Source organism: Thalassophryne amazonica, chromosome 1, assembly GCF_902500255.1.
Source record: "Thalassophryne amazonica chromosome 1, fThaAma1.1, whole genome shotgun sequence".
Classification (NCBI taxonomy): domain Eukaryota; kingdom Metazoa; phylum Chordata; class Actinopteri; order Batrachoidiformes; family Batrachoididae; genus Thalassophryne; species Thalassophryne amazonica.
Window position 1 is genome coordinate 53,597,858 of NC_047103.1, and position 26,465 is coordinate 53,624,322.

General features: G+C 42.1%; 1 protein-coding gene across 2 annotated transcripts in view; it reads right to left on the reverse strand.

Moving 5' to 3' along the window:
* The window catches only part of trpa1b (transient receptor potential cation channel, subfamily A, member 1b), a 103,322-nt gene that overhangs the window by 2,560 nt on the left and 74,297 nt on the right, over positions 1 to 26,465 (reverse strand). For both annotated transcript variants that reach the window (XM_034170059.1, XM_034170061.1), the window contains exons 16-27: positions 25,354 to 25,444; positions 25,112 to 25,171; positions 24,931 to 25,023; positions 23,051 to 23,121; positions 22,754 to 22,907; positions 17,860 to 17,946; positions 10,221 to 10,390; positions 9,996 to 10,125; positions 6,073 to 6,255; positions 2,317 to 2,385; positions 788 to 889; positions 547 to 665 (exon numbers count right to left, since the gene is read on the reverse strand). In XM_034170059.1, coding sequence (XP_034025950.1) covers positions 547 to 665; positions 788 to 889; positions 2,317 to 2,385; positions 6,073 to 6,255; positions 9,996 to 10,125; positions 10,221 to 10,390; positions 17,860 to 17,946; positions 22,754 to 22,907; positions 23,051 to 23,121; positions 24,931 to 25,023; positions 25,112 to 25,171; positions 25,354 to 25,444 — 1,329 coding nt within the window. The remainder of the gene's footprint in view (positions 1 to 546; positions 666 to 787; positions 890 to 2,316; positions 2,386 to 6,072; positions 6,256 to 9,995; positions 10,126 to 10,220; positions 10,391 to 17,859; positions 17,947 to 22,753; positions 22,908 to 23,050; positions 23,122 to 24,930; positions 25,024 to 25,111; positions 25,172 to 25,353; positions 25,445 to 26,465) is intronic.

Below are 26,465 nucleotides of genomic sequence, written 5' to 3' on the forward strand. Positions count from 1 at the left end.
TGGCCCCGCCTTTTCTAAGTGCCTCACGAGTGGTGTTGGATGTTCGTGGGTGGCACCCGGACTCCAGCTGACTCCGGCCAAGAGTGGGTCGAATGGTCACTTGCACGGCATTCGACGACTTTCGGCCACTGGTGTTAATCTCTTGTATAATTGTAAATAAATGTATGTAAATATCCCTGCAGTGGTTTTGTTGTGTTTAGGTGGAAACAGTGTTGGTCAATTGTATCGTAGAAATGATGACTTAGATTTGCGATTGATTTACTGATTAATGATTATTGATTCATTCATGATTAATGTTTAAATTAAAGTACCTATGCTTAAAATAGGTGGTGCCCCTAACAACTTTGAGGTAATTAAATATCATTCCAATTAAATATTGTCTTTACTAATGAGGTGTGACTTACCTTGGTCCCCATAAGGAGGACATTTCAATATTGAATATTATAATAGTATATTATATATATTATATTATAAAAGTTTAAACTGCAAATTATTTATATCCACCACAGGTATGTGTAGAAATAGAACAGTCTTTGCATGGCTCACCTGTGCTTTTGCTTCCTGAGCTCATTTTCGATGACATTGCAGTGCTGCGAGTTATGTATCACACGGAGCCCAGCTGGACGTGTTTCCACATCGTCCCAGAAAATTTGTTTTATCAGGTTCTGTTGTCAAAAGTGGTCAAGCATAGAAAGGGTTCTGATATCCCTGTATTACACAGGATATATATATATATATATATATTTTAACATTACATGTAGTCTGCAGATGAAAGCACTGAGCGAACCTTGGAGCACTTGCGGTTGGGGTAAATGATGATGGAGGGTTTGTCCACTCGTCTCATGAACCAATATGGCAGCTTGTCTTCCAGAGATGTGTGAAGATCAATCTGCAACCAACACATTTTCAGTCAGAGAGAAAATACAGATCAATGAAATATTAATTTTTTTTTAAAAAGAAACAACATTATTTTATTTTAAATCTGTCATGTTGACTACTTTTCACCTCAATGTGATCTCTAGTGCTAATTTGTTATTTTAAATTACTAAAGGCCATCAATCAATGCCCATTGTTTGATTTTCAGTATTATACATAGCGTGCATTATGGCTAGCACAGATTATAGACCATCTGGGCATTATGTAACGTCATAGATTACAGCAGTAAAGATGTAGGGAAATTCTGTCTTTTAAACATAATGTCTCTGCTTTTAAAGAAATACTTATACTAACTCCCAAACCTTTGAAAAATAATGAAAAAGTGCTAAACCGACAGATCAAATATGTTTCACTGTCTTCTGTTTGTGTGTCAAAACGTTTGTAAAATCTTGAATAAGTGCTAAATAAAGTTTCTAACACACAAATGAGTCTAATGTCTGACCAATTTTGACCTTAACTAATACAGAAGCATGTTGCAAATGCTGAGTGATGCTACATGGCGACTGTCAGTTTAATTGAAGGCAACGTGCTTATGGCGAAATACATCCCAAGACAGCTGTATTTCTGTATAAGTGCAATATATTTCCAATTTTTTTGTCTTATATTTTGTAAAAGGCTAGCAAGAAATAAACACTTTTAAATCTAAAAACCCCGTTTTTGTCACAAGGTAATATTTGTGATGTGATTTACAGTACATCTGCGCTAACAAGATATTAGCAAGCTAACGATTGATACAGGAGCATCACTGTGACACATACATTACTAAAACAAATCAGTTGAACTTTGGTTCTGTTAAACATGGAGGAAAAGCTCACAGTGCAAGTTTCAGGGAGTAAGGAAACAGAGCAATCTGCAGTGATGTCACGGGGAATCCGCAACAAAATCAGCAGTGATTGGTCTTGGTGATCGAGAATCGTGTGCAACTTCAAGACTAAAAATGCTTCAGCTTTTTGGCACAAAATCATTATGTAGTATTGTCATCTTGATCTTGTCACTTTTTTCAGAAAATATATTGCAGTTCTGTTGGCCTTCTCTTGACTGTCCTCATCCAGCCTCGTATCGCTAAGAGTATGACCCTGAATAAGTTGTGATGTTGTGTGATACCTAACAGCTCAAGAAAAAAAGCCATTGTAGTAACAGGCTTCAATATATTATATTGATAGTTTCTTTGTTGTTAATGAGGGTTTAACAATGTTTTTTTTTTTTATTAAGTGAACATCTGCAGCTGTCATCTACTGCTCATTGTCATAAACAGATACTACACCTACAACAAAATCAAGATTTGTGAAGCTTGTTTGCAACTTATCAGATGCAATTCATCTCTTATATGGAATTACATTTGTTTTGAACACTGAAAAGAAAAGAAAAGAACATACTTACCTGCATTGCTATTCTTTTCATTGCAGCATTTCTCTGCACTTCTGCAATGTCTCCAACTGCTAAACCAATCTACAGTCAAACATATTCAATGACAAATAACAATCTATAAGTGATAATCAAGAAATAATGATGTCAAATTTTTCTAAAATGTTTCGATGCAAAAAAAAAAAAAAAAAAAATCAGTCCTTTAAGATGAACATGGCCAGTGCATCACACAGGACATAGAATATAAATTCACAATACAGACTCTCAGCTTTAAACTGAAGATAATTACACCTGAATTTGGTGAACAGTGCGGCAATTGCAACATGTTTAATTGTCATTTCCATGTTAAATGATGAGCAAACTGAGCTCATGGTCATTTTTACCCGAGGCCATCAAATATGGCCATCGGGTATTGCGAACGCTTTGCGCCCACTCGTCTGTCAGTCCATCTGTCTGTCTGTGCTCAGCATTCAAGTCCAATCCTATTACTGCTGACTCTTCAAATTTACAGGAAACATTCTTGGGACACAGACCTTGAACAAGTTCAAAGATGGACCACCTTGCCCTATTTTAAGAGATTTAAATGTTAAATTCTGTTCAATCTGTTCAGTTCTGTGTTTAAGTGATGGGCGTGACAGCAAATCAGAGTAGAGCTGCAGAGGTGTGACATAAGTGGCTAGTCTCTTCAAAATTGCTTTGTTTTGTGCATTTACACATGTTCCTCATATATTATTAGTGGCAGCGCCAAGGGGGGGCTTGGGGGGCATAAGCCCCCCCAATAATGAGCCAAGCCCCCTCAGCCCCCCCAATAAGTCTGCCAATAATGTGAATAGCGACTGACATGTTTGTGGATCTCAACTGCAGTTTTGTGCTGAGAATGTCTCAATATTGCGTAACTGAGCAAAGTGATGAATGTGTGTGTTCGGTGATCCACCAATGCTGACTCACCCTTCACAAACAGAATTTTCAGTTTTGCAAATAAACATTTATTTGTAAAAACCCACACACAAGTTACAAATCAGAAATGTGTGTTTATGGATCACAACGCACGTGATTCTAAGTGATGTGTGTGTGTGTGTGCATTGATACCACATTTTAGAGGAGCACGGGTGACTAAAACATATACCTTGGTATTTATAAAGCAATTTACTATATATTGTTCATTTCGATGACATTTTGTGGAGCCCCTCCAACTTTTACCCCAGCTCCCCTCAGCCCCCCCAACAAAAATTTCCTGGCGCTGCCACTGTATATTATGTAAAAACTACCAAGAAATAAACACTTCTAAAACTGAAAACGCTGTTTTTGGAACCTAATAACACCTCTGAATTTATTTACAAGCCATTTCACGGACGTTAGCGTGGTGACATCATAGGCTGGCTGCAAAACTCCATTTTGTTTGTGTGTAAATATAACCTCTATGTCTTATAATATGCATATGTCACGGACATGAATGAGCGAAGTTTGTCAGCATCTCACCATGTCATTTAGGTCCTTCAGACTTTATTTTGAGTAAATGCTTCAGCAGAGCATTAGCATGGCAAAAACCTTTCAGCTTCTGGGAGGTGGGGGGGGGGGGGGTCTGCCCCCTGCCCCCATACTCCCCACTTTTTAAGCATTTTTCTCTGTTTGCTTTTCAGCTGACCCCCCCCCCCCCCATTACAGCCCTCTTAACCCCCTGCCACTTTAAGCATTTTTTTTTAATGTAGATGTAAATTAATATTCAAAGTTTTCAGCTAGTTGACAGTAGGGCTGTACAATATGGTCAAATTATCATATGTAAATATTGTCATAAATTGTCATGTAAATGTCACTTATATACATGATGTACCGAAGTGGCTCTATATTCTTTTTTTTTTTAAGATATTTATGTGTACCTTAGTAAACACTAGTAGAGTTCCACATTAGATTTGGAATGTCTAATAGAAGATATACCTTACTGAATTTTCATATAAATATGATATACGATATGACTATGATTTGACACAAAGTACAGCAACAGTGAAAATGAAACATTCTTAAACAAAACTGTAATGATACCACACTCATTCTGCACTCATCATAAGGTTAGGATACTGTGCCCTCCAAAAGTACTGGAAGACTTGGAATTTCACACATTTTAATTTGTTCATGCCATTTTAAATACAAGAAAAACAAAAATAAAGAATAAAAATTTCTAAAATGATCTTCCTCAAACTAAAACTGAAAGCAAATCTCTCAAACTTGATAAAACCTGTAAATAATAATCAGTTTTACTGCCAGTTTTCTTTAGACAAGTCAGGGGATGGAAACATGATAAGTGATAAGAATGATAAATGATAAGAATAGTGACAAAGGTCAGTTTCAGTTTGTACAGGGGTCAAAAGTTAAAGTTACTCCATTAATTTTTCTCCAGCTGTATTTGTGCTGAATTTGATGCTTGTATCACCATTTGAAGGATTGTTTCAGTTATCTGCTGCACTAATAAGCCAACAGAGAATGAACCAGCTGCTGTCTGTTAGTTTAAACATGTGTATATAAGGCAACCTGAATTAAAGGAGAAATGCTGCTTTTAACAACCTGGACCTCATTTCTGGCATAAAATACAGTCGTTTATTCACCAATATAAGTTTGGTGTGATTAGAAGTCCATAGTTCAAAGGACGTGTTCAGTTCAAATCTGGAGCAAACATTTTTCTTCTTCTTGGATTAGAACTTTTTGTGGTACACAGCACAAACTACTGGACAGGAGGAACCTAGCAGTCAATGTGACACTGATTTGAAAATGCAGCTCTTTCAACCAGACGTGTGGTGCCGTGACATGTCAATCATCTGTCCAATCAGATTTCCAGTGAAACCCCAGCCTCCGCTCTAGCTCCACCCATGCCAAGAAATGTTTGACATTTGAACATTTCCTGCTTCACTGTAACTGATAAATTGGCACTTCCTGTTTGAGTGTGAGCTTGCCACTGAGTTCCTGCGAGATTCCATGGGATCTCGTCTGTCAATCCAGGAAGTGTTTGACATTTGAACATTTCCTGTTTCACTGTGGATCTGAATTTTGGCACTTCCTTTTTAGGACACCCTGTACCATGAGTGAGTTTCGTGCCGCTGCGCGCCGCTTCACTCATATTATGTAAAAGCTAGCGAGAAATAAACACTTTGAAACCTGAAAAGGCTGTTTATGTAACCTGATTACAACTCTGGAGTCATTTACAAGACATTTTTCAGATGTTAGCATGCATTTCAACTTCCGCTAATGCAAAGCTAACATTCTATGCAGTTACATTTGTCTCATTAATACTTTCAAATCCACAGAGGCTGATCTACAAATATTCCCTGATTTGCACAACTTCCATTCTTAAAGCGTAAATATTGTTTTTGATTGATTGATTGATAGATAGAGGGGCTTTGTTGAACATGTACAAATTGTACATAAGAGCTTAATAATTATGAAAAAAAGTGCAAATTATAAAGAACACAATGCTCATACGGCCGAGGGTATTTTAGCATTGCGTTTATTTTGCTTTCAAATCTAATTTACACTCGGAGTCGCCACAGCAGATCCAAAGTGGATCTGTGTGTTGATTTGGCACAAGTTTGTCGCCAGATGGCCTTCCTGACGCAACTCCGTATTGCATGGAAAATGAGTTGGGGTGGGTTTTGAACAGAAGCGTACTTAACCGCTTGCCCACCACCCCTAGCTGCTTTCAAATCTAATAAATAGCTAAAATAACAATAATGTTGAGCTGTGTGTTTGAAGCTGTAAAAGCAATGGATAAGAGAGACTTACCATGAGGTTCATCAGCAGTATGGGCATCACCAGAACAAAATTCACAAAAATGAAGTATGTCAGGTAACTGAACGGCAGCCGGTTGCTCAGGAAAGGATCCAGGAAGTTGTTCTGGTAGTTTAATTCTCCAACCATCATTACAAATGTTTGCATCAAAGAGAGTGGCACATTACTGAATTCTCTCTGGTGAGCAAGAAAAAAACTAGAATAATAAATTGGTTTAAACATTAATATTAAACATAGTAGTTTGTCAAAAGAGGCATAAAACAATTTGTTACATTGTAGCATTTCAGATTTTTCTGCTTCTGCTTTGTTCATGTTAGGCAGTGAAATTAAATGAGTAAAATCATTGGCTATAAATGCATCATTGTGTGCTTTACAAAAAGCTGTTAAAACAAAATAATGATTTGCTGTGAAAAGAGTAACCTACGGTCACACAAGCTACAAATGAGGGCGACAAGCAATTGCCGTGTTTCATTCCAACGTCTTTCACAGTGACATTCCTGTATCAATCGTTAGCATGCTAATGTGACGGAGGCCAGCGGGAGTGCAATAGTAGTCGGTAAACCTCATTCCCCAACAGCTACAAAGATTCTCTGGCCACAAGGTCAGGGCCCTGAGCTTTAGCCTTCTGATTAGACAGTCTGCCTCCCATGCCAAAAATTGAGTTTGCATCCTGAGGGGAGTGAATGGGAGGAATCAAAAACAACGCAGAGCAAGTGGATACATTATAACATCTCCATAAACTGTGCTTTTAGATTTACAAGTGTTTATTTCTCACTAACTTTTACAAAATCTATGAGAAGAAAATGCCAAACGTTAGTTTTATAGAGAAATACAGCTGTTTCACAACGTGTTCTGCCATCTTGGATTATTTTGTTCGAGCAAACAACTAGCTGACGTCATGCAGCCTTTATACTCACTCAAAGCGTCCCTCAGCATTTGTATAAAATAGACTTCTCATCTATTTTGGCACAGCCTAGCTGGTGGCAGAGCAACCGTTGTCTCTTGCCGCTGCAAAATGCTCATTATGATTGAAAATCACCTGGAGAAACAAGGGAGCTACGTCAGGATGCTCTTCATTGACTATAGCTCAGCTTTTAATACCATAATACCGGACATTCTTATCCCCAAGTTATCCAACCTGGGGATCCCACTGCCCACCTGCTCCTGGATCAAAGACTTCCTGGTAAACCAACCACAGCAGGTGAAGCTTGGCCCTCACTTCTCCTCCTTCCGTACTCTCAGTACCGGCTCCCCCCAGGGCTGTGTGCTGAGCCCACTCCTCTACCCCCTCTACACATCTGACTGCACCCCCACCTACTCAGAGAACATCGTCAAATTTGCTGATGACACAACAGTGGTGGGGCTGATAACAGGGGGAAACAAAGCAGCCTACAGAGATGAGGTCCAAAAACTGGTCGAGTGGAGTGCAGCCAACAACTTGGCACTAAACATCACAAAAAGGAACTAAAGGAACTCATCCTGGACTTCCGTCGAAAGAAAACTGCCCCTGCCCCCCTGTACATCAATGGCGAATGCGTGGAGTGAGTGGAGTCCTTCAAGTTCCTAGGGGTTCACATCTCTGCTGACCTCTCCTGGTTAGTCAACACCGCAGCACTGGTCAAGAAGGCCCAGCAGCGACTACACTTTTTGAGGGTGCTTAGGAAGGAGCAATTAAGCACACCCCTGCTGGTGACCTTCTATCGCTCCACTATAGAGAGCCTGCTGACCTACGCAGTGTCAGTGTGGCACTCCAGCTGCACTGAAGCTGACAGGAAGAGACTGCAGAGGGTAGCAAACACTGCCCAAAAAAATCATTGGCTGTCCTCTGTCCTCCATTTCCACCATCTGCACCTCCCGTTGTCTTAGTAGGGCCAAGAACATTCTCAAGGACAATACACACCCCAGCTTTCACCTCTTCAACCTGTTGCCCTCTGGCAGGCGCTACAGGTCCATACAGGCCAGGACAAACAGACTCAGAGACAGTTTCTTCCCCAAAACCATCACCTTGTTGAACAATAATCTGCACTATAAACGGACTATATTAGGTACTGAGCCACACCATATCTATCTCATTTGTAGCACAGGAATTTTGCACATTTTTCAATTGTTACATTGTTTACATTGCCTATAGTTGTCATACAGTTTTACATTTCCTTTTGCACTCTCTCAATTGCTGCACTGTTTGCACTGTCCATATGTTACACAATTTTACATTTCAGCAAAGGACTTCGCGTATTTCTTTATGTTATATTGTTGTTTATTTATGTTATATTGTCTGGTATTGCACTGCGTGCACATTTTAAGGAGCGGCCCCCCTAATCTCGTTGTACTATGCAGTCTGTGTTTGCTGGGTATAATGACAATAAAGGCTTTCTATTCTATTCTATTCTATTCTAAAATGAATGGCAATTTGTCGCTTTGCCTCTGTCAAAACAATAATGGGAAACAGCATTTTTAAAATCATTTGTTATGGAGCTGGCTGTTTTGGCTCAGTTACATCTTTTTTAATATCCTGTATTTTTCCACGTGTGTGTGTGTGTGTGTGTGTGTGTGTGTGTGTGTGTGTGTGTGTGTGTGTGTGTGTGTGTGTGTGTGTGTGTGTGTGTGTGTGTGTGTGTGTGTGTAAAAGATAGATGGAGTAGTTTGGCCAAGATCAATGAAATCATGGTCTGAAAAACATGGTTTTTGTGTAGCTCATCAACCAGGAAGCTTAGATGGATTAAATTTGGTAGGAATATTACTTGGATCAATATCTAGATGTGATTAGACTTTGCAGTAGCTTGGCCAAAGGTCAAGGAAAACATGGTCTAAAAAAGACCTTTTTTGGAATATTTCAACAACTCAGAAGGCTAGAGCTGTCAAACTTGGTGTGAATATGGTAAGTACATTTTGGAGTTGTTTGGTGAGGGTCAAGGAAAACATGGTTAAAAAAAAAAAAAGCCCAAACAGAAACACCTTTTTTTGTACATCTCACCAACCAAGAAGGCTAGATGGATGTTCTACAGCAGTGGTGCCAAAGTATTCCAAGAGGGTACAGGCTCTCTTTGCAGCCACTGTCTCCAGCAGGTGATTTCACTGATTAATATCACTTTGAGCAGATGGGATGAGTTCATCAGTGAACCTGCTAGAGTCAGTGGCTGCAAAGAAAGCATGCACCCTCTTGGCCCTTTCTGGAATACTTTGGACACCACTGATCTACAGCGTATATTGATCTGCAGAACTGACCGGCGTGGGCAGCGGTCAGTCTCTGTGCAGGGAGGTGTGTTCACAGACCCACTGTTCACTGAACTCCTTAAATCTCCTCTGAAAATATAATATACACCCATAATCTCATGAATGGCATGCTGTACTCTTCAGAAGAAGATGGTTTTTAGATGTTAACAGACATATTTTAGCTGTGTGGTAAAGTCTTGTTATAACCACAGACATAGACTGTCACATCACTGTTGTGAGCATGCCCTGGCTATGTTCTATGAGCTATGTTCACTGTCATTTGTAATCAGCACTGACCTAGTGTAGAATTGTGTGTTATACTATGGCACACAACTTTAGACTGCTGTTGTGATGAATTGGGCCTGATTTCATTGTTTTGGGCTTTGGTAAAGCAATTGGAGCTGTCAATTGCCGAGTTTGGCTTTAGCCAATATACTTGTACTACTGCTGTGCTAAGTCTCATCAGCATCACATTGTGCTACAATTCTCTCTTTGGCAACACTTTTTCCAGTGATTAAATCTTATCAAAAAACAGTGTATTTAATTACATTTAATGAGTAAAATTATGTTTCCCAGATAATACATTCTTTGGATTTGAATGAACCTAGTGAACTCAACTTGGAGCTCCAACAACGACCAAAAATCCCATCAGGACTCTTTGTTTGCACCACCTGGTGGTTAAAGTGGTTAGTTTGTTCTCTTACCTGGTTGAGCATCAGGGCATAGAATGCCAGACTGAAGGCCAACATCAAGAACAAGAAGAGCATAACAATGCGGAGCAGAGTCTTTATAATCTCCCCGAACATCACAACATAGATGCCAACACGGTCAAACCTGGGGAACCAGCAGATAATTTTGGTTATCGACATCTGAATCATGGCGTCTCAGTTTAAAGTGGAGAGCGTTTAGTTTTTAAAAAAAAGACGTACCTTTGGAGATAAAGGAGGAATCCAATCCAGGAATGTAAAACTGCAAAGGCACCTGCTTGCCAGTGAATTGTTCCATTTGAATTGAGCATTAGTGGAATAATGAACAGAAGAGAGAAGATGGCTGACGTCCAGTCACAGAAGTTGGATGAGTCCCTGAAGTAATTCCACCGCTTTAGAGTGACAAGAAAATTTTTTTAAATCAGCTTAACAATCAACAGTATCATTTAATTTAACAAAATGTGCACAACAGAATTCATATTAAAATGCTGGATGTGTTGTTTGTGGTGGAAGCATAAAGTTGAATCAGATGAGTGTGTGTGGAGGTGTCATTTTCAGTCACCCTCTAAATGTTAAATCACGTTCTACAGATAATGATGACAGAAAAAACAACAACAACAAAAAACGTTTGATATTTTCTACCAAATTAATCAAATGCCTTAGAAAATGACTGTTTGGAAACGGTTACTTCAGGTGGTTAATGTACTAAATAAATCTTCTGATTCTTCCTAAAATGATTTCCTGTTTCAGCAATATGTGAACCACCTGCCTCTGAAAATCACACACTGTTTCAAAAAGGTTCGAATAGCAACAGCTGGCAGACAGTGGAGATTCCCTGATTCAGAAAGTGAATCACTGCTTTGAAAAACTAAATGAATCAGGTTTATTAGATAATAGGCCATTGTTTTGAAATTCTCAGAACACTAAATAAATGAATAGCTTAATAAATCTAACTATGTCCGAGTGTTTAAAAGCACTACATAAAACATTTGCTTCAGAAAATGATTTGGAAACATGAGGTTAATGCCATGTCCAGTCAATGAACAATCTGCCAACATCTCTCAGAATTTTGTAAATCTTTGTGGCATGACTGGAATTCAGGTATAACTCCCAGAACACTCATATTTGTACTCATATTTTCTTAATTAGTGAGTTTAATGCTCATGAAGATTCAGCTAATTAGCGATAATTGAGTTGTAGCTTTATAGTATCTAGATTAATTTCTTTTGACTCCAAGTTGAAAATGAAAGGCGCCAGTGAGCAAGTGCTCTCAAAAGCATTGAAGATATGATACGAAATCAGATTTTTGAGTCAACATGAGATACATATTTGCTCATAGCTAAGAAGCTGTCAGAGTACCCATTACAAAATTTTCATTAGCCAAATTTGACTGGAATTTGAAGAAATTTGAAGAATACATCTACATTTGAAAAATTCCATATTTGAAAAACTGTATTTGTTTTAACTACCTTCTGGTTGATGCTATGAAGAACATGTTTGATATATAGTATTTGTAGAGCTTGAAAACAGCTATACATGACACCAAAACCATCTCTCTAGCTGCTATACCTTCTGAGATATGGGCAATTATTTGTGCAAGGGTTCACTGGGGCCTTGTTTCCACCAAGTGGTCCGGGTCGATACGGCAAGATATGGTATAGTTCGCAACGGTTAAGCATGGCTTGTCTTGCATTTCCACTGGCATCACTATCTTTTGTTTGGTAGGTGGAACATGGTAGACTCTGACATGCACACCATCAAGTGCACGTAAACTGTTGTGCGGGCTCAGCCCCTCCACATGGAGTCCACTCAGTGTAATTTAACTTTTTTTTTTTTTAGGGGAGGTGATGGTCTAGTGGTTAAGGTGTTGGGCTTGAGTCCAGAAGATCATGGGTTCAAATCCCCACCTGACTGGAAAATCACTAAGGGCCCTTGGGCAAGGCCTTTAATCCCCTATTGCTCCCGGTGTGCAGTGAGCGCCTTGTATGGCAGCACCCTGACATCGGGGTGAATGTGAGGCATAATTGTAAAGTGCTTTGAGCGTCTGATGCAGATGGAAAAGCGCTATATAAATGCAGTCCATTTACCAATTATATTATTATTTATTTATTGTCTTGGTGGATCATTAATGGGATTTCATGAGCAGAACGAGACAACAAATATCACTGTGGTGAACACTGGTGTGAATGAATGGAGCACTGTGAAGCTTTCAACTTTTAAAATAAGTTGTTCTTGTTGTTTGGTGGGACAAAGCATTGGCATCCTCTGGTTCACGCTGAGAAAGGCACCTGGAGCAGACAAACATCAAGGGACTTCTTTAAATATGCTGTGTTTCTTCAGTAATTTCCACAATGACGAATTAAAGTATTTCCCCAGATGTCTTCCAAAACAAGAGCGTCTTATCAGGCTGTGATGATGAATCCAACTAAAATGAGTAAGATTAAGACTTTAACATTTACTTAGTGTTGTGTGGGCCGCCAGAAGAGGAGGTACTGCTGGCCCACCACCAGAGGGACCGCCACGGACACAGCCGGGGGTGACAGCTGTCACTCATTATCTCATGACAGCTGTCACCCATCTACACTTCATCATTCCACTCCATAAAAACCGGACGTCATCTCCACCTCGTTGCCGAGATATCATCTACCTGTGAAGGTAATGTCCTCAGCCAGAATCTAATTGTGTCTTAGTCTGAATTCATTTTGCAGCTACTTTCCTGTGGAGTGCCTTATCAGTGATGTTGGCGTAATCAGCGACGGCTTCGCTTCACACCCCAACCAGATAAGTGTTTAAGACAGGAGCTGCACGAGTGTGTGTGAGAGGTGGAGGTGGATTCTCCACCTTTGTTGTTACTGGGTGTGCACGCACCCACATCTTATTGTTTTTGCTCCTCGCCAGCAGTACCAGATCCGACATTCGGAGACGGTGGCCACCTGCGGACTCGGGACTTGGTGGCCCGCCCCTAGAAACTGGGATTAGGGTGGGCCAAGACATTCACGTGGGACACACACATATTTCCACACGACTCCCAGTTACAATCCTGAGCGGGGATTTAACCCTTCAAGCCCCAGCACTGGTGGACACGGGGTCAGAAGGGAATCTGCTAGACAGCAGATGGGCTAGGGAAGTAGGGCTCCCTCTGGTGGCGCTCCCTTCGCCATTGCAGGTGCGGGCACTAGATGGCACCCTTCTCCCTTTAATCACGCACAAGACACAACCTGTAATTCTGGTGGTGTCTGGAAATCATCGGGAGGAGATCGAGTTTTTTGTGACTCCTTCTACCTCCCGCGTGATTTTGGGCTTCCCGTGGATGTTGAAACACAATCCCCGGATTGATTGGCCGTCTGGGGTGGTGGTTCATTGGAGCGAAACCTGCCATTGGGTGTGTTTAGGTTCCTCGGTTCCTCCCGGTTTACATGCTAAGGAGGAGGTCAAAGTCCCTCCCAATCTGACGGCAGTGCCGGTTGAGTACCACGATCTTGCTGACGTCTTCAGCAAGGATCTGGCACTCACCCTTCCCCCGCACTGTCCGTACGATTGTGCCATTGATTTGATTCCAGGCGTGGAGTTCCCGTCCAGCAGGCTGTACAACCTCTCACGACCTGAGCGCGAATCAATGGAGACCTACATCCGGGACTCATTAGCTGCCGGGCTGATCTGGAATTCCACCTCCCCGATGGGTGCAGGTTTCTTTTTTGTGGGCAAGAAAGATGGCGGACTCCGTCCATGCATTGATTACAGGGGGCTGAATGAGATTACGGTTCGCAATCGATACCCGTTGCCCTTGTTAGATTCCGTGTTCACCCCCTGCATGGAGACAAAATCTTTACAAAGTTGGATCTTAGGAATGCGTATCACCTGGTTCAGGTCCGGAAGGGAGACGAGTGGAAGATGGCATTTAACACCCCATTAGGTCATTTTGAGTACCTGGTCATGCCGTTCGGCCTCACTAACGCCCCCGCAACGTTCCAAGCTTTGGTTAATGACGTCTTGCGGGACTTCCTGCACCGATTCATCTTCGTATATCTGGACGATATACTCATCTTTTCTCCGGACCCTGAGACTCATGTCCAGCATGTACGTCAGGTCCTGCAGCGGTTGTTGGAGAACCGGCTGTTTGTGAAGGACAAGAAGTGCGAGTTCCACCGTACTTCTTTGTCCTTCCTGGGGTTTATCATCTCCTCCAACTCCGTCACCCCTGATCCGGCCAAGGTTGCGGCGGTGAGAGATTGGCCCCAACCAACAAGCCGTAGGAAGCTGCAACAGTTCCTCGGCTTTGCAAATTTCTACAGGAGGTTCATTAAGGGCTACAGTCAGGTAGTTAGCCCCATGACAGCCCTGACCTCTCCAAAAGTCCCCTTCACCTGGTCGGATCGGTGCGAAGCCGCGTTCAAGGAATGGAAACGACGGTTCTCGACTGCACCAGTTCTGGTGCAGCCCGACCCTGGCCGCCAGTTTGTGGTTGAAATGGACGCCTCTGACTCAGGGATAGGAGCCGTGCTATCCCAGAGCGGAGAGACCGATAAGATTCTTCACCTGTGTGCCTACTTTTCTCGCAGGTTGACCCCAGCTGAACGGAACTATGACGTCGGCAACCGAGAACTCCTTGCGGTGAAAGAGGCTCTTGAGGAGTGGAGACACCTGTTGGAGGGAGCGTCTGTGCCGTTCACGGTTTTCACTGACCATCGGAACCTGGAGTATATCAGCACCGCCAAGCGGCTGAACCACAGGCAAGCCCGCTGGTCACTGTTCTTCGGGCGTTTTGACTTCCGGATCACCTATTGCCCCGGGACCAAGAACCAGAGATCGGATGCCTTGTCCCGGGTACACGAAGACGAAGTCAAAACTGAGCTGTCGGATCCACCGAAGCCCATCATTCCGGAGTCCACTATCGTGGCTACCCTCACCTGGGACGTAGAGAAGACCATCTGGGAGGCCCTGGCACGGAGCCCGGACCCCGGAACTGGGCCGAAGAACCATCTATACGTCCCACCAGAGGCCAGAGATGCAGTCTTGGATTTCTGTCACGGTTCCAAGCTCTCTTGTCATCCGGGGGTGCGAAGGACCGTGGCAGTTGTCCGGCAGCGCTTCTGGTGGGCGTCTATGGAGGCCGACATCCGGGAGTATATCCAGGCCTGCACCACCTGTGCCAGGGGCAAGGCAGACCACAAAAGGACCTAGGACTTCTCCAGCCGCTTCTGGTGCCTCATCGCCCCTGGTCCCATATCGGCCTGGATTTCGTCACAGGCCTCCGGCGTCCCAGGGCATGACGACTATCCTCACGATAGTGGACTGATTCTCCAAGGCGGCCCACTTCGTGGCCCTCCCGAAGCTCCCAATGGCCCAGGAGACTGCTGACCTCCTGGTCCACCACGTCGTCCGTCTGCATGGGATACCAACTGACATAGTCTCGGATCGTGGTCCCTAGTTTTTCTCTCAAGTCTGGAGGAGTTTCTGCAGAGAACTGGGGGCCACCGTGAGCCTCTCTTCCGGGTACCACCCACAGACGAACGGACAGGCAGAACGGGCCAACCAAGAGTTGGAACAGACCCTCCGCTGTGTGACATCTGCGCACCCGACGGCCTGGAGTAACCATCTGGCCTGGATCGAGTATGCACATAACAGTCAGGTGTCTTCTGCCACTGGCCTCTCCCCATTTGAGGTGTGTCTGGGGTACCAGCCCCCATTGTTTCCCGTGGTGGAGGGAGAGGTCGGTGTGCCCTCGGTTCAGGCCCACCTGCGGAGGTGCCGTCGGGTGTGGCGCACCGCCCGTTCTGCCTTGTTGAAGGCCCGGACGAGGGCTAAGACCCATGCAGACCGCCGGCGGTCCCCGGCCCCTGCATACCAGCCCGGGCAGGAGGTGTGGTTATCAACGAAGGACATCCTCCGCCAAGTGGACTCTCGTAAGTTGAATGACAGGTACATTGGACCATTTAAAATCCTCAAGATCCTGAGCCCTGCCGCAGTGAAGCTCCAACTTCCAGCTTCACTGCGGATCCACCCTGTTTTCCATGTGTCCAGACTGAAACCACACCACACCTCACCTCACCCCTCTGTGCTCCCGGTCCGGCGCCGCCTCCTGCCCGGATCATTGACGGGGAGCCGGCTTGGACAGTGCGCCGGCTCCTGGACGTCCGTCGAATGGGCCGGGGGGTCCAGTATTTGGTGGACTGGGAGGGGTATGGACCCGAAGAACGCTCCTGGGTAAAGAGGAGCTTCATCCTGGACCCAGCCCTCCTGGCCGATTTCTACCGCCGTCACCCGGATAAGCCTGGTCGGGCACCAGGAGGCGCCCGTTGAGGGGGGGGGGGGGTCCTGTTGTGTGGGCTGCCAGAAGAGGAGGTACTGCTGAAGGTAATGTCCTCAGCCAGAATCTAACTGTGTCTTAGTCTGAATTCATTTTGCAGCTGCTTTCCTGTGGAGTGCCTTATCAGTGAGGTTGGCGTAATCAGCGACAGCTTCGCTTCACGCCCCAACCAGATAAATGTTTAAGACAGGCGCTGCACGAGTGTGTGTGAGAGGTGGAGGTGGATTCTCCACCTTTGTTGTTACTGGGTGTGCACGCACCCACATCTTATTGTTTTTGCTCCTCGCCAGCAGTACCAGATCCGACATTCGGAGACGGTGGCCACCTGGGGACTCGGGACTTGGCGGCTCCAGTATTCTCCAGGTTCGGTGGCGGAGGAAATCGTGTGGTTCCGGTTCTTCTCAGGACAGACGTTTTCTATCCTCAAGCCTGCCCACACGTCACCTTTGTGGATTGACTGTTTTCACAAATTCTGTAATCCGCTGTGTTTTGGTTGTGCTCTTTCACAACAGTAAAGTGTTCATATTCGACTCTTTCATTGTCCGTTCATTTACGCCCCCTGTTGTGGGTCCATGTCACTACACTTTCCCAACACTTAGTGTGTGAAGGGTTTTAATATTGTGAACAGTATAAGTCAGAACTGTCTGAATTGTCATGTGGAGGCTGTAGCTTTAGCTTTTGCTGCTGAGCCAATTAATGGACAAGAGTAGTGCCTCCCTTTTGTAGCCAATCCATTATTTTAGTATCCCAGGTGAAGGGTGCCAAAAATGTGATGCAATACAGGTTGGTTATTTTGGTACTTATCTCTTAATCTGAATGTGGAAGCTCACAAAACAGGATTACACACTGACACAGACCACTCGGTGGAAACTAGGCTTAATTATTAGCTGAATCTGATTTTAGCAAAGCTATTTTCCATCTGTAGTCCCTGGACAGGTAGATTGTTGGATATTATGTTTCATGGCTATTTTGTCTGATATATATCTTAATATAACTTGATGTCTTTGCTAATAGTTCTTTGCTAATAGTTTTTGCTAACTTCATATCTCCTTATAATGATAATAATAATAATAATAATAATAATAATAATAATAATAATAATAATAATAATAATAATAATAATAATATCCTCATATTTCTTCTGGAATGCCATGAGGCATACTGTTCATCTGCTTATCACGCTACACAGACAAACACAGTTTTACTTTTACACATAATGTTTCTATAACAACGTGAGCAGCACACAGCACACATGTCGTATTGGCTATGGTATGCCCTGATTTAACAGAGAATCCTGACTGGTCCAATTTTGAATATTTTTAGTCTCGCGTCAAGTCATATTTATTTATAAAGCACATTGAATTTCAGAGAATCCCAACATGCTTTACGAGCTGTAAAAACACAGACTAAAAAAAAATACACAGGAAAGAATAAAACCAAGTAATACAAAATACAATGCAGTGAGAAGTTGAACCCAAAACTATTCAAAAGTAGGCCCCATATTCAAAAATATTGTGAACCTCCTTTAAGGGCACAAGCACTGATGTGTTGTACCTGTTGTGTTATCTGCAGCACCTCCTTCACTATGGAATATACGTTCATGACCACAACCAGGATCATACACATGTACAAGTGGCTGTGCTGTAGAAAGAACAACAATGATATTGTGATGAAGTCAAATTGTTTTCATGCAGAGTTACAGAGCACCTAGCAGGGAGAAACACTCAGTCTTTCATTTACATATAGTCACTTGCCCAGTTCCGGATCATTGCCAGTTCTGGATCACTGCTGTAGTTTTTGTGCCGCTGTTTCTCGTAATCAGCACGAATAAGCTAATACTTGGTACCAATGGAAAGATTGATGTTTTGTCTACAAATGACCACAAGCTCGACCGGATCCAGCTGTCCTTGTGATCAGCAGAGTAATCAAAACATCCCGGTGTCTGCGGTGTGCGCGCTTTTTCTGACTCACTCATTCCTGCAAGTTTTAAAATAATGATCTCTAAAATGTAGCAAAGGTGAGTTAGCCATTCGGTGTTTTTGGTTCTAGAGTAGGAAAATACTTACTTACTTGGGTAGAAAATGTCAGTGTGTTATGTCTTGCTGTTTAATTGCTGCGCGCATTTATCTCTGACGCGAAAATTTGCCGGTTGTGGATCACTGAAGCAGCAGCCTCGTGTCTGTAGTTGTGACCCTTGTGGACTTTGGGGGTCATCTCAACATCAACAATGGACATGAATGTGGGGGCTTTTACTTTTTAATTCGGGAGAAATCTCACCTCCACACTTCATTTTTTGCTTGTAAAAACGTATAACGGCGCTTTTCAAGACAAAGTAAATTCTCATTTAATAAGTGTAATTTATATCATTTTGTGTTCAAAACACATTCTCAGGCACAGTGTGTATCATTCTGCATTAGAAGGGCTCCAGCCAGATGCCAGGAATGAACCCAAAGTGAGGCAGAGTGTCGTGATCCAGAACTGGCAAAAGTGATCCATTTCTGGCAAATGTTTGCACCACACATAATGTGGCTTCACACTTTAAGTAGAAGCGCTACTCCACCCAGACTTTTTCAGCTAAATAACATCCAAATACCCAATACAACAATACACAATTAAAGGACATTCAGTTGCATGGCTCCATATAGCAGGACTTTATAAAATGTGATCCGGAACTGGGCAACCGTCTGTATAATGTGTAGAAATTTATTTTAAACTGTTCTACTGTCTTTACCAACAACACATGTGAAGGAAAAAAATACTGTATGTCACAATGAATCAATGTGTGTGTGTGTGTGTGTGTGTGTGTATGTGTGTGTGTTCTTTATTTCTGTTAGTTCCTGCCTGAATCTTTGTGGTTGAATTCAAACACAACCCTGTACCAAGAATTGTGTGATTTGAGTTTTAGAATGTGAAGGTATAATAACTGACTTCACTGATTTAATACATTTCTGCATGGAAATAATCTGTCATTTACAATCACACCTGATCCTAATCCATCAACAGTCCAGCAGCCAGTACCATGCCCAGCAGGTGGCAGACACTTCTGTGTGATATTACTTGAGCAACAGTTGCTTTTTCGATCAAACTGGTGCAGCAGAGTTCACTAGATTTTAACTGGTTTGTCCTGATTATTTTCCCTTGTATGTACAAGATGATACACAGTAAGTTCACCAGTGTAAAACTAACACTGAGAGTGTTAAATTAACAGTGCCAGTGCACATATGGTCCTACTCTGGTCAGAGTGGGATTATATATTCTCTGTTGGTGTTAATTTAACACTGGTGATTTTACTGTGTACAGCTGCAATATTTTTGTCCATGTAGTGCATTTTTTGTGCATGATCTAACCACATTTCACCTGGCTGTGGCAGCTAGATGGTTACTTTCAGGAAACTGGACTGGTTGTTTGCCTGGGTGGTTGCCATCCAGATGAGTTTCCTCTTAGCTTCTGTGAGAGCGCCTTTTGTCTTAGATGTGTTACTAAGGAGATTGAACACTTTCATGAAGTAAATTGTCACTTTATAATACTCAGGATTAATTTAGTAAGTTAAATGATTAAAAGTGATAAATGATTTAATTATCAACAACAACAACAACAACAAAAAACTGTTTTTTAACAAGAATGAAAATGTTTTTCTTCATTATTTCCAAGTTTATTTTTCCATTGTAAATGCCTTACAGTTCCATGGGGTATATTTTATTTATTTATTTACATGTGATTAAATGCAATCAATTTATATTAATTAATTACTAAGCTTAGAATTAATTAGACATTGTTTAATCACCTGACAGCACTATCATGCATTTTAATTTTCATTATCATTTCTATTATTTGTCTAATGAAAGTGTGATTTTGAACATTTTTTCTTAAAAAGTGCATTAATTTTTTTTTTTACTTCTTGCATTCTAGGGGGAGGAGTTGAATAATTTTGATTGCACCTTTAATGTTTGTTCTGTCTAATTCTTTTTGTGTTCCTCAAAGACATCTTTAAAAGTGGCATCAGGTGCTACAACAAATGTTTGTGTACATGAGGGAAGAACGTCAGGTCCGGTAGGGTTAGCATTATTTTTAGGATTAGTGTTATGTTTTAGGTTAGGGTTAATGAATTTGACTGCATGTAGGTGGTCACATGAGGGTGATCAGTCAATCAGAGACATTCTGGTGCCCGCACCTGTGGCTGTAATGTTTGTGTAGCCATGGGCGCAATTTGGTGGTGGATAGGGGGACATGTCCCCCCGCCTTTTCAACCAGGGGGGACAGAATATGGTATGTCCCCCCCACCTTTTGACATATATATGTGTGTACTTGAAACATGCTATGTCAGTCTTATGTGCAAACCATGTCAGAATAGTATCTTTGTTTCTGCAAGTTTGTATTTTTAGCAGCATTGACTTGTTTACAACACCTGTTTCTTGTTTGTCACGTTCGGAATTTTCTGGGACTGCATTTGCCCAGATTTGAAACCAAAAATAGCTGCCTCTAGGGACTAGTGTCTACACATAAGTATCAATGGACCATATGCTAATTTACTAAATTCTGAAAGTTAGAAAAGGAAATCAGAAAAGCTATTTGGGACCTCAGAAAGCCCATCTGCAATTATTGCTTGATCTCCAAAATCAGTCTATGCAAGTGAAATTATGTGCAGTATGAGTGTTGTCATTAGTGCCACTTCGAAAATTAAATTCATGATAAGTAATTTATCCTAAACTTATGATCTGTTGTTTTTTCAAACTTATGCAAAAACAAATCTTGAGAAAAAAATACAGTATGCGATAGTTAATAATTATTAAGAGCCTGTTCTTTCATATTTAGAAATACATTTTACCACATTGCAGTTGTTTTTTTTAATGAAAACTCAACCTGTCATTCTTTTTGAGTTCTACACATGTGGTGATACCTTATTTACGCCAGGATGTTAATAAAATCAATGCTGGCTATTCTCAGAATAAAGTACTTATATCCACAGTTTCAAATTGCATAAGTCAAATGGTGTCCACTTTATGGTCTTTTCAAAATATTAAAATTACTGTTCTGGATGCTCAGAATGCGTCTGAGCTTATCTAGAAACCGTTGGCTTCTGGGGGCCTAAAGCGGCCCGCACACCCCTGGCCTATGGGCTTCGGCCCTGCGGGCCTCGCACTTTGTCCCCCCCAGTTTCTAGTTCTAAATTGCGCCCTTGTGTGGAGCAGTTTAACCCATTGGAGTCTTTCAATGTGGATACAAGTCAAAGTCACATGACCGAATTAAGCTGTCCTCCCATCAAATTCCTCACGCTCTTAGTTTCCGTTTGAATACTGGTTGAAAGTGCACACTTCAATCTATATACCAGTTTTTGAATTTTATTGAGAAACCCAGTCAAAACTGAATGCTGATTAATAGGCTTTTTCCTGAATATTATGTTAGTGTGTGGAGCGCCGCTTCATGCGATCACTTCGTCCTGCACATGCACAAACAGGAGGTTCTCTCACTCTTTCCTCCTCTCTGCCCAGAGGGGAAACAAAACCATGACTTTCCCTTTATTATTTGGTGGAAAACCCCAGTCATTTGGTGGGAAAGGCACATCCATAGCCAAATAAAATGTTCACAGACCCACGTATTTGGTTCCGGAAGTGCTCTGCCTTAAACATGCATGTGAACGTCTGCATGTTTTGACACCTCTGGCTGGTGTAACAAAAAAAAAAAAAAAATCTTCTCCTTTATCACTGGTGGAAAACGCATGATGTCAACCAATGAAAAACCACCAGCCCCATGTGTATTGACCCACCCTCCGCCATGTGGGTCAGTCAGATTAAAAAGAGAAAAAGCCTCCAAGGGGCCAGTGCTGTGTCCCAGTGGTCAACAGAAGGAAGTGTCAAGACAGAGGTCATTTGATGGACTGGAACAAATTATTTTTGTGGCATCTTATTGCATTGTAAATAGTTGTACAAAATCACCTGAAGCATTTCCTGCATTTTAATGTAAATAGTTATATATAACTTTTTTTTTTTTACTACATTTGTACATATGGTTTTGCAATTGACCATTTATATTTGCATTCTACGTTATAAAATGGTTTCGTAAATGTGTGTGGTTTTCACAGTAAAAAACAAACTTTTTTCCTCTAAGGATTTTATGTTTTGTGCAAATTTAGCTTCACTGTGTTAATATAATTTGTCAGAATGAAAGAAAAACTATAACGTCACACAGGTGAGGTTGTGCTGGAAAAAAATGACACCAAACAAGGCAAAGTAAACAGTTTTTGAAGGTAAATTATGAAGGTAAAACCAAAAGTAGTCAAACACGCCCAATTATAGCCTGGACTCCAGAGGGTTAATATCTGAAATATGTATACATGTAAGGCTTTTCCCCTTTGTAGCCTGACAGTGAAGTTTATATCTAACTGATTTTGAATCAAACAAATATCATCAGAGAGCTTCTGTTTCACTTTACAAATCTCTGTTACTTATACCTCTGTGAACGATACGGGAACCATGATGACATTTTCAACATTTTCAGTGGTGTTCACAGTGGGCCGTAGAGTCACGATGATGTGCGTCAGAGGCAGCAGTCCTAACAGGTACAAAAGCAGGTTGAGCATATGAGCTTTGCTCCCATAAGCAATCCTGTGGATTAAAACAAAGCAGATAGTGATGAGACTGAAATGGCAGCCAATGTAAATACACTCATATTCTGCATGAACAAGTCACCCTTGTCCAAACTGGGCATAGTGCAAGTGACATAGCGTAAAATAACCCTGACAACACACCATTTCATTTCCAGGTACTTCTGACAGACAGGGTGGTTGAGGAGCTCAATGCGGTTGCACCGCACCATTGCCTGCAAAAGTGCAACAAAACAATATCAGATTGTTAAAAACCACATAAGAACTCCTCACCTCAAATTTGTTTGCGAATCAATGAATCTCAATGAGCAAATATTTTAAAGAGTTTCTGTGTAGGCTCTCAGTTGTCCAGGTGGTTTCCATAGTAGAGAAGCTTGAATCTTCAACTGGATTGGGTTGCTTGACGCAAGGTCGTTTCGCTTCAAATCGCAGAAGCTTCCTCAGCTAAAATTCTTGCTCTGGTGGTCTGACTTGTAGAGAAGAATGATTCTTCTCTACAAGAGTCAAGCTTCCTCAGCTAAAATTCTTGCTCTAGTGGTCTGACTTCTGTCTTGACTCTTGTAGAGAAGAATCATTCTTCTCTACAAGTCAGACCACCAGAGCAAGAATTTTAGCTGAGGAAGCTTCTGCGATTTGAAGCGAAACGACCTTGCGTCAAGCAGCCCAATCCAGTTGAAGATTCAAGCTTCTCTACTATTTTAAAGAGGAAAAAAACAACCATCAAAGCCTTCTTTTCCTTAACAGATGATATTGCTCAGTGGGACAGGAGTTGGGCTACCAATTTGTTTCAGGTTTCCTGGTTTTGTCCTTGGACAACTCACTTTATTTGCATTGACCCAATCCACCCAGATCCAAATGAGTACTAGCCACAGATGGAGAATGATCTGTGCTGGACCTGCATTCCATCTATGTAGCGTCACGGACTCTGCTAACCAACTCTAACTCTACCAGGTCTTACCCTAACCGCAACCCTAATGCTACCGAGCCTTATCCTAACCACAAACATAATGCTACTGGGCCTTACCCTAACTCTACCAGGCCTTACCGTAACTGCAACCTTAATGCTACTGGGTCTTATCCTAACTGTAATCCGAACTCTGCCAGGCCTTACCCTAAGAGTAATAGTAAGTCTACTGGGCTTTACCGTAAGTCTACCAGGTGTTACCCTATCTCTAATGATAACTACATGGTGGGCACAGCTAACTGAAAGGTTAGCTTCAATAACCACTAATCCGCTAACTGAAGTGATGAAGTGTAGATTTTACCAGTCACATTGAATGCAACACAGGTGAGGTGCTGCAATGCATTATGGGGGTTCGGGATTTGTTTTTTTTTATTATTATTGCAGTACATGTTGGTTTAGCAGTTGTGTTGGTGTTGTAGATTTGCTGTGTTTTTATAGTTCAAGTAGTGTAGTTAGTTTGGGGAAGAGTTATGTTGTGACCATGAATGAAAAGTGCTAATCTGCTAACAAAAAAGTTAGCTTTGTTAATTAGTGCTAAGCGGATTAGTGGAACTGTGCCCACCACTGCCTGACCCTAACCCAAAGTCTACCAGGTTTACCCTAACCATAATCCGAACTCTACAGGGCATTACTTGAATTTCAGTGGGTCTCATCCCAACCCTAACATAACTTACCCAACCTGAACCATAATGCTACTGACCGTTGTGATTGCCAGGCCTTCCAAGTAATGGGCAGACCTCCCACCCCACTGTTGCACACACACCTGTTCTGCTAAATCTAAAGATTTCAGTGAAATAATATCAATAGAAATAAAAGCTGGCTTTGGTTTGTCACAGTGTAAGCAAATGTAAATGTGATGGGAATGACCACAAATTCATGCATAATGCTTAAGTTTTGTCTTTGTGTGAGTATCGTGCAAATTTTCCATGAATCAAAGAAACCAACAGCTGAGCACTGACACCTACAGAGCTTCTTTGCAGGTTGTGAAATATGAATAAATTGGAACTTGAATCAGGTTTTTATCATTCTCAAGCAAAATGTGTTAATTCAAGCAACTTACATTCAGTGCAGTTAGTGGCTGAATCTTGTTTTCCTGGTAAAATACTTTCTGCACTGCAATGGAAGCTTGTAGCCATTTGAAGCTGTATTCGACCTATAACATGAGAAGATTTTTGTTCCTGGTAGATGCCTTGTTGTAATAATACATTTGTGTTCAGTTTTGATTATGCCTCTTTTTTTACATGGTATTCAGGACTGTTTTGATCGTGATCAGATTCCTTCACACAGGTGTCTAAGAGGTGCTGTAAAAGAAAGCAGATAGAGAAATCAAGCCTGTGCACATTCAGCTGAAATATTATTTATCACATCACATAGCAGAAAGCATCATCATTTTATCTTTTCATCATGCATATTTATGAAATGTACAACACATTATAGATAATAAACACATTAAACGTAGTCAAGATCATTTTGTGGCGCAAACCTTGCAGGATTCAGGAAGACACTCAATCATGTCTATGATGGGACAATGCTTGGTACCATCATGTTTGAACAGGCTTAAGGCCTCAGCACATCTAGAAAGATAAAAAGACATAGATATGTTAAAGAGGAACTATGCAACATTTTTTACCTTAACTTTACAGTTTGGGGGTCATTGTAATTGCTGAAGGAATTGTTTTGGAGAGAATGGGGGTTCTCTCCCCCACACCAAGCATCTCATAGCAGAAAACCACCCTTGCAACTTTAGGGACGCCAACCTGGTGTCCACTGAATGATAGTCTTGGGTTTTGCAAGAAACATAAATTACTTTAAGGTACTCCAACAACACATATACGAGGTCTATTAGAAAAGAAACCGACCTTTCTATTTTTTTCAGAAACTATATGGATTTGAATCACGTGCGATTACATCAGACAAGCTCGAACCCTCGTGCGCATGCGTGAGTTTTTTCACGCCTGTTGGTTGCGTCATTTGCCTGTGGGCGAATGCGCGCCACGCCCCGAGCCGCCGCCGTCAGCCTGTTTCGAGCTGAAAACTTCCAAATTTAAGCCTCTGTTGACCCAGGACGTCATGAGAGAGCAGAGAAGTTTCAGAAGAGGTCGGGATCAGCAGTTTATTCGGACATTCCACTGTTAAAGGAGATTTTGTAATGAAAGACGTGCGGACGGATTCGCGCATCGGCACGCAGCCGCTTATCGCACGGCGCCACAGAAAAACACCTCCGTGTTGATAACCACCAAGATTCAGGCGGTTTTCGATGGCTTTCAGTCGAGTGAGTATCAGAGAAATTGTTTAACAGCTGGGCATGTTCAAACTTGTCCTGTGAGACTTCCAACGGAGGTGTTTTGCTGTGGCGCCGCGCCATGAGCGGCTGGGTGCCAACGCGCGAATCCGTCCGCACACCTTTCATTACAAAATCTCCTTTAACAGTGGAATGTCCGGATAAACTGCTGATCCCGACCTCTTCTGAAACTTCTCTGCTCTCTCATGACGTCCTGGGTCAACAAAGGCTTAAATTTGGAAGATTTCAGCTTGAAACAGGCTGACGACGGCGGCTCGGGGTGCGGCGTGCCGTCCGGCGCCGTGGGCTGTCCT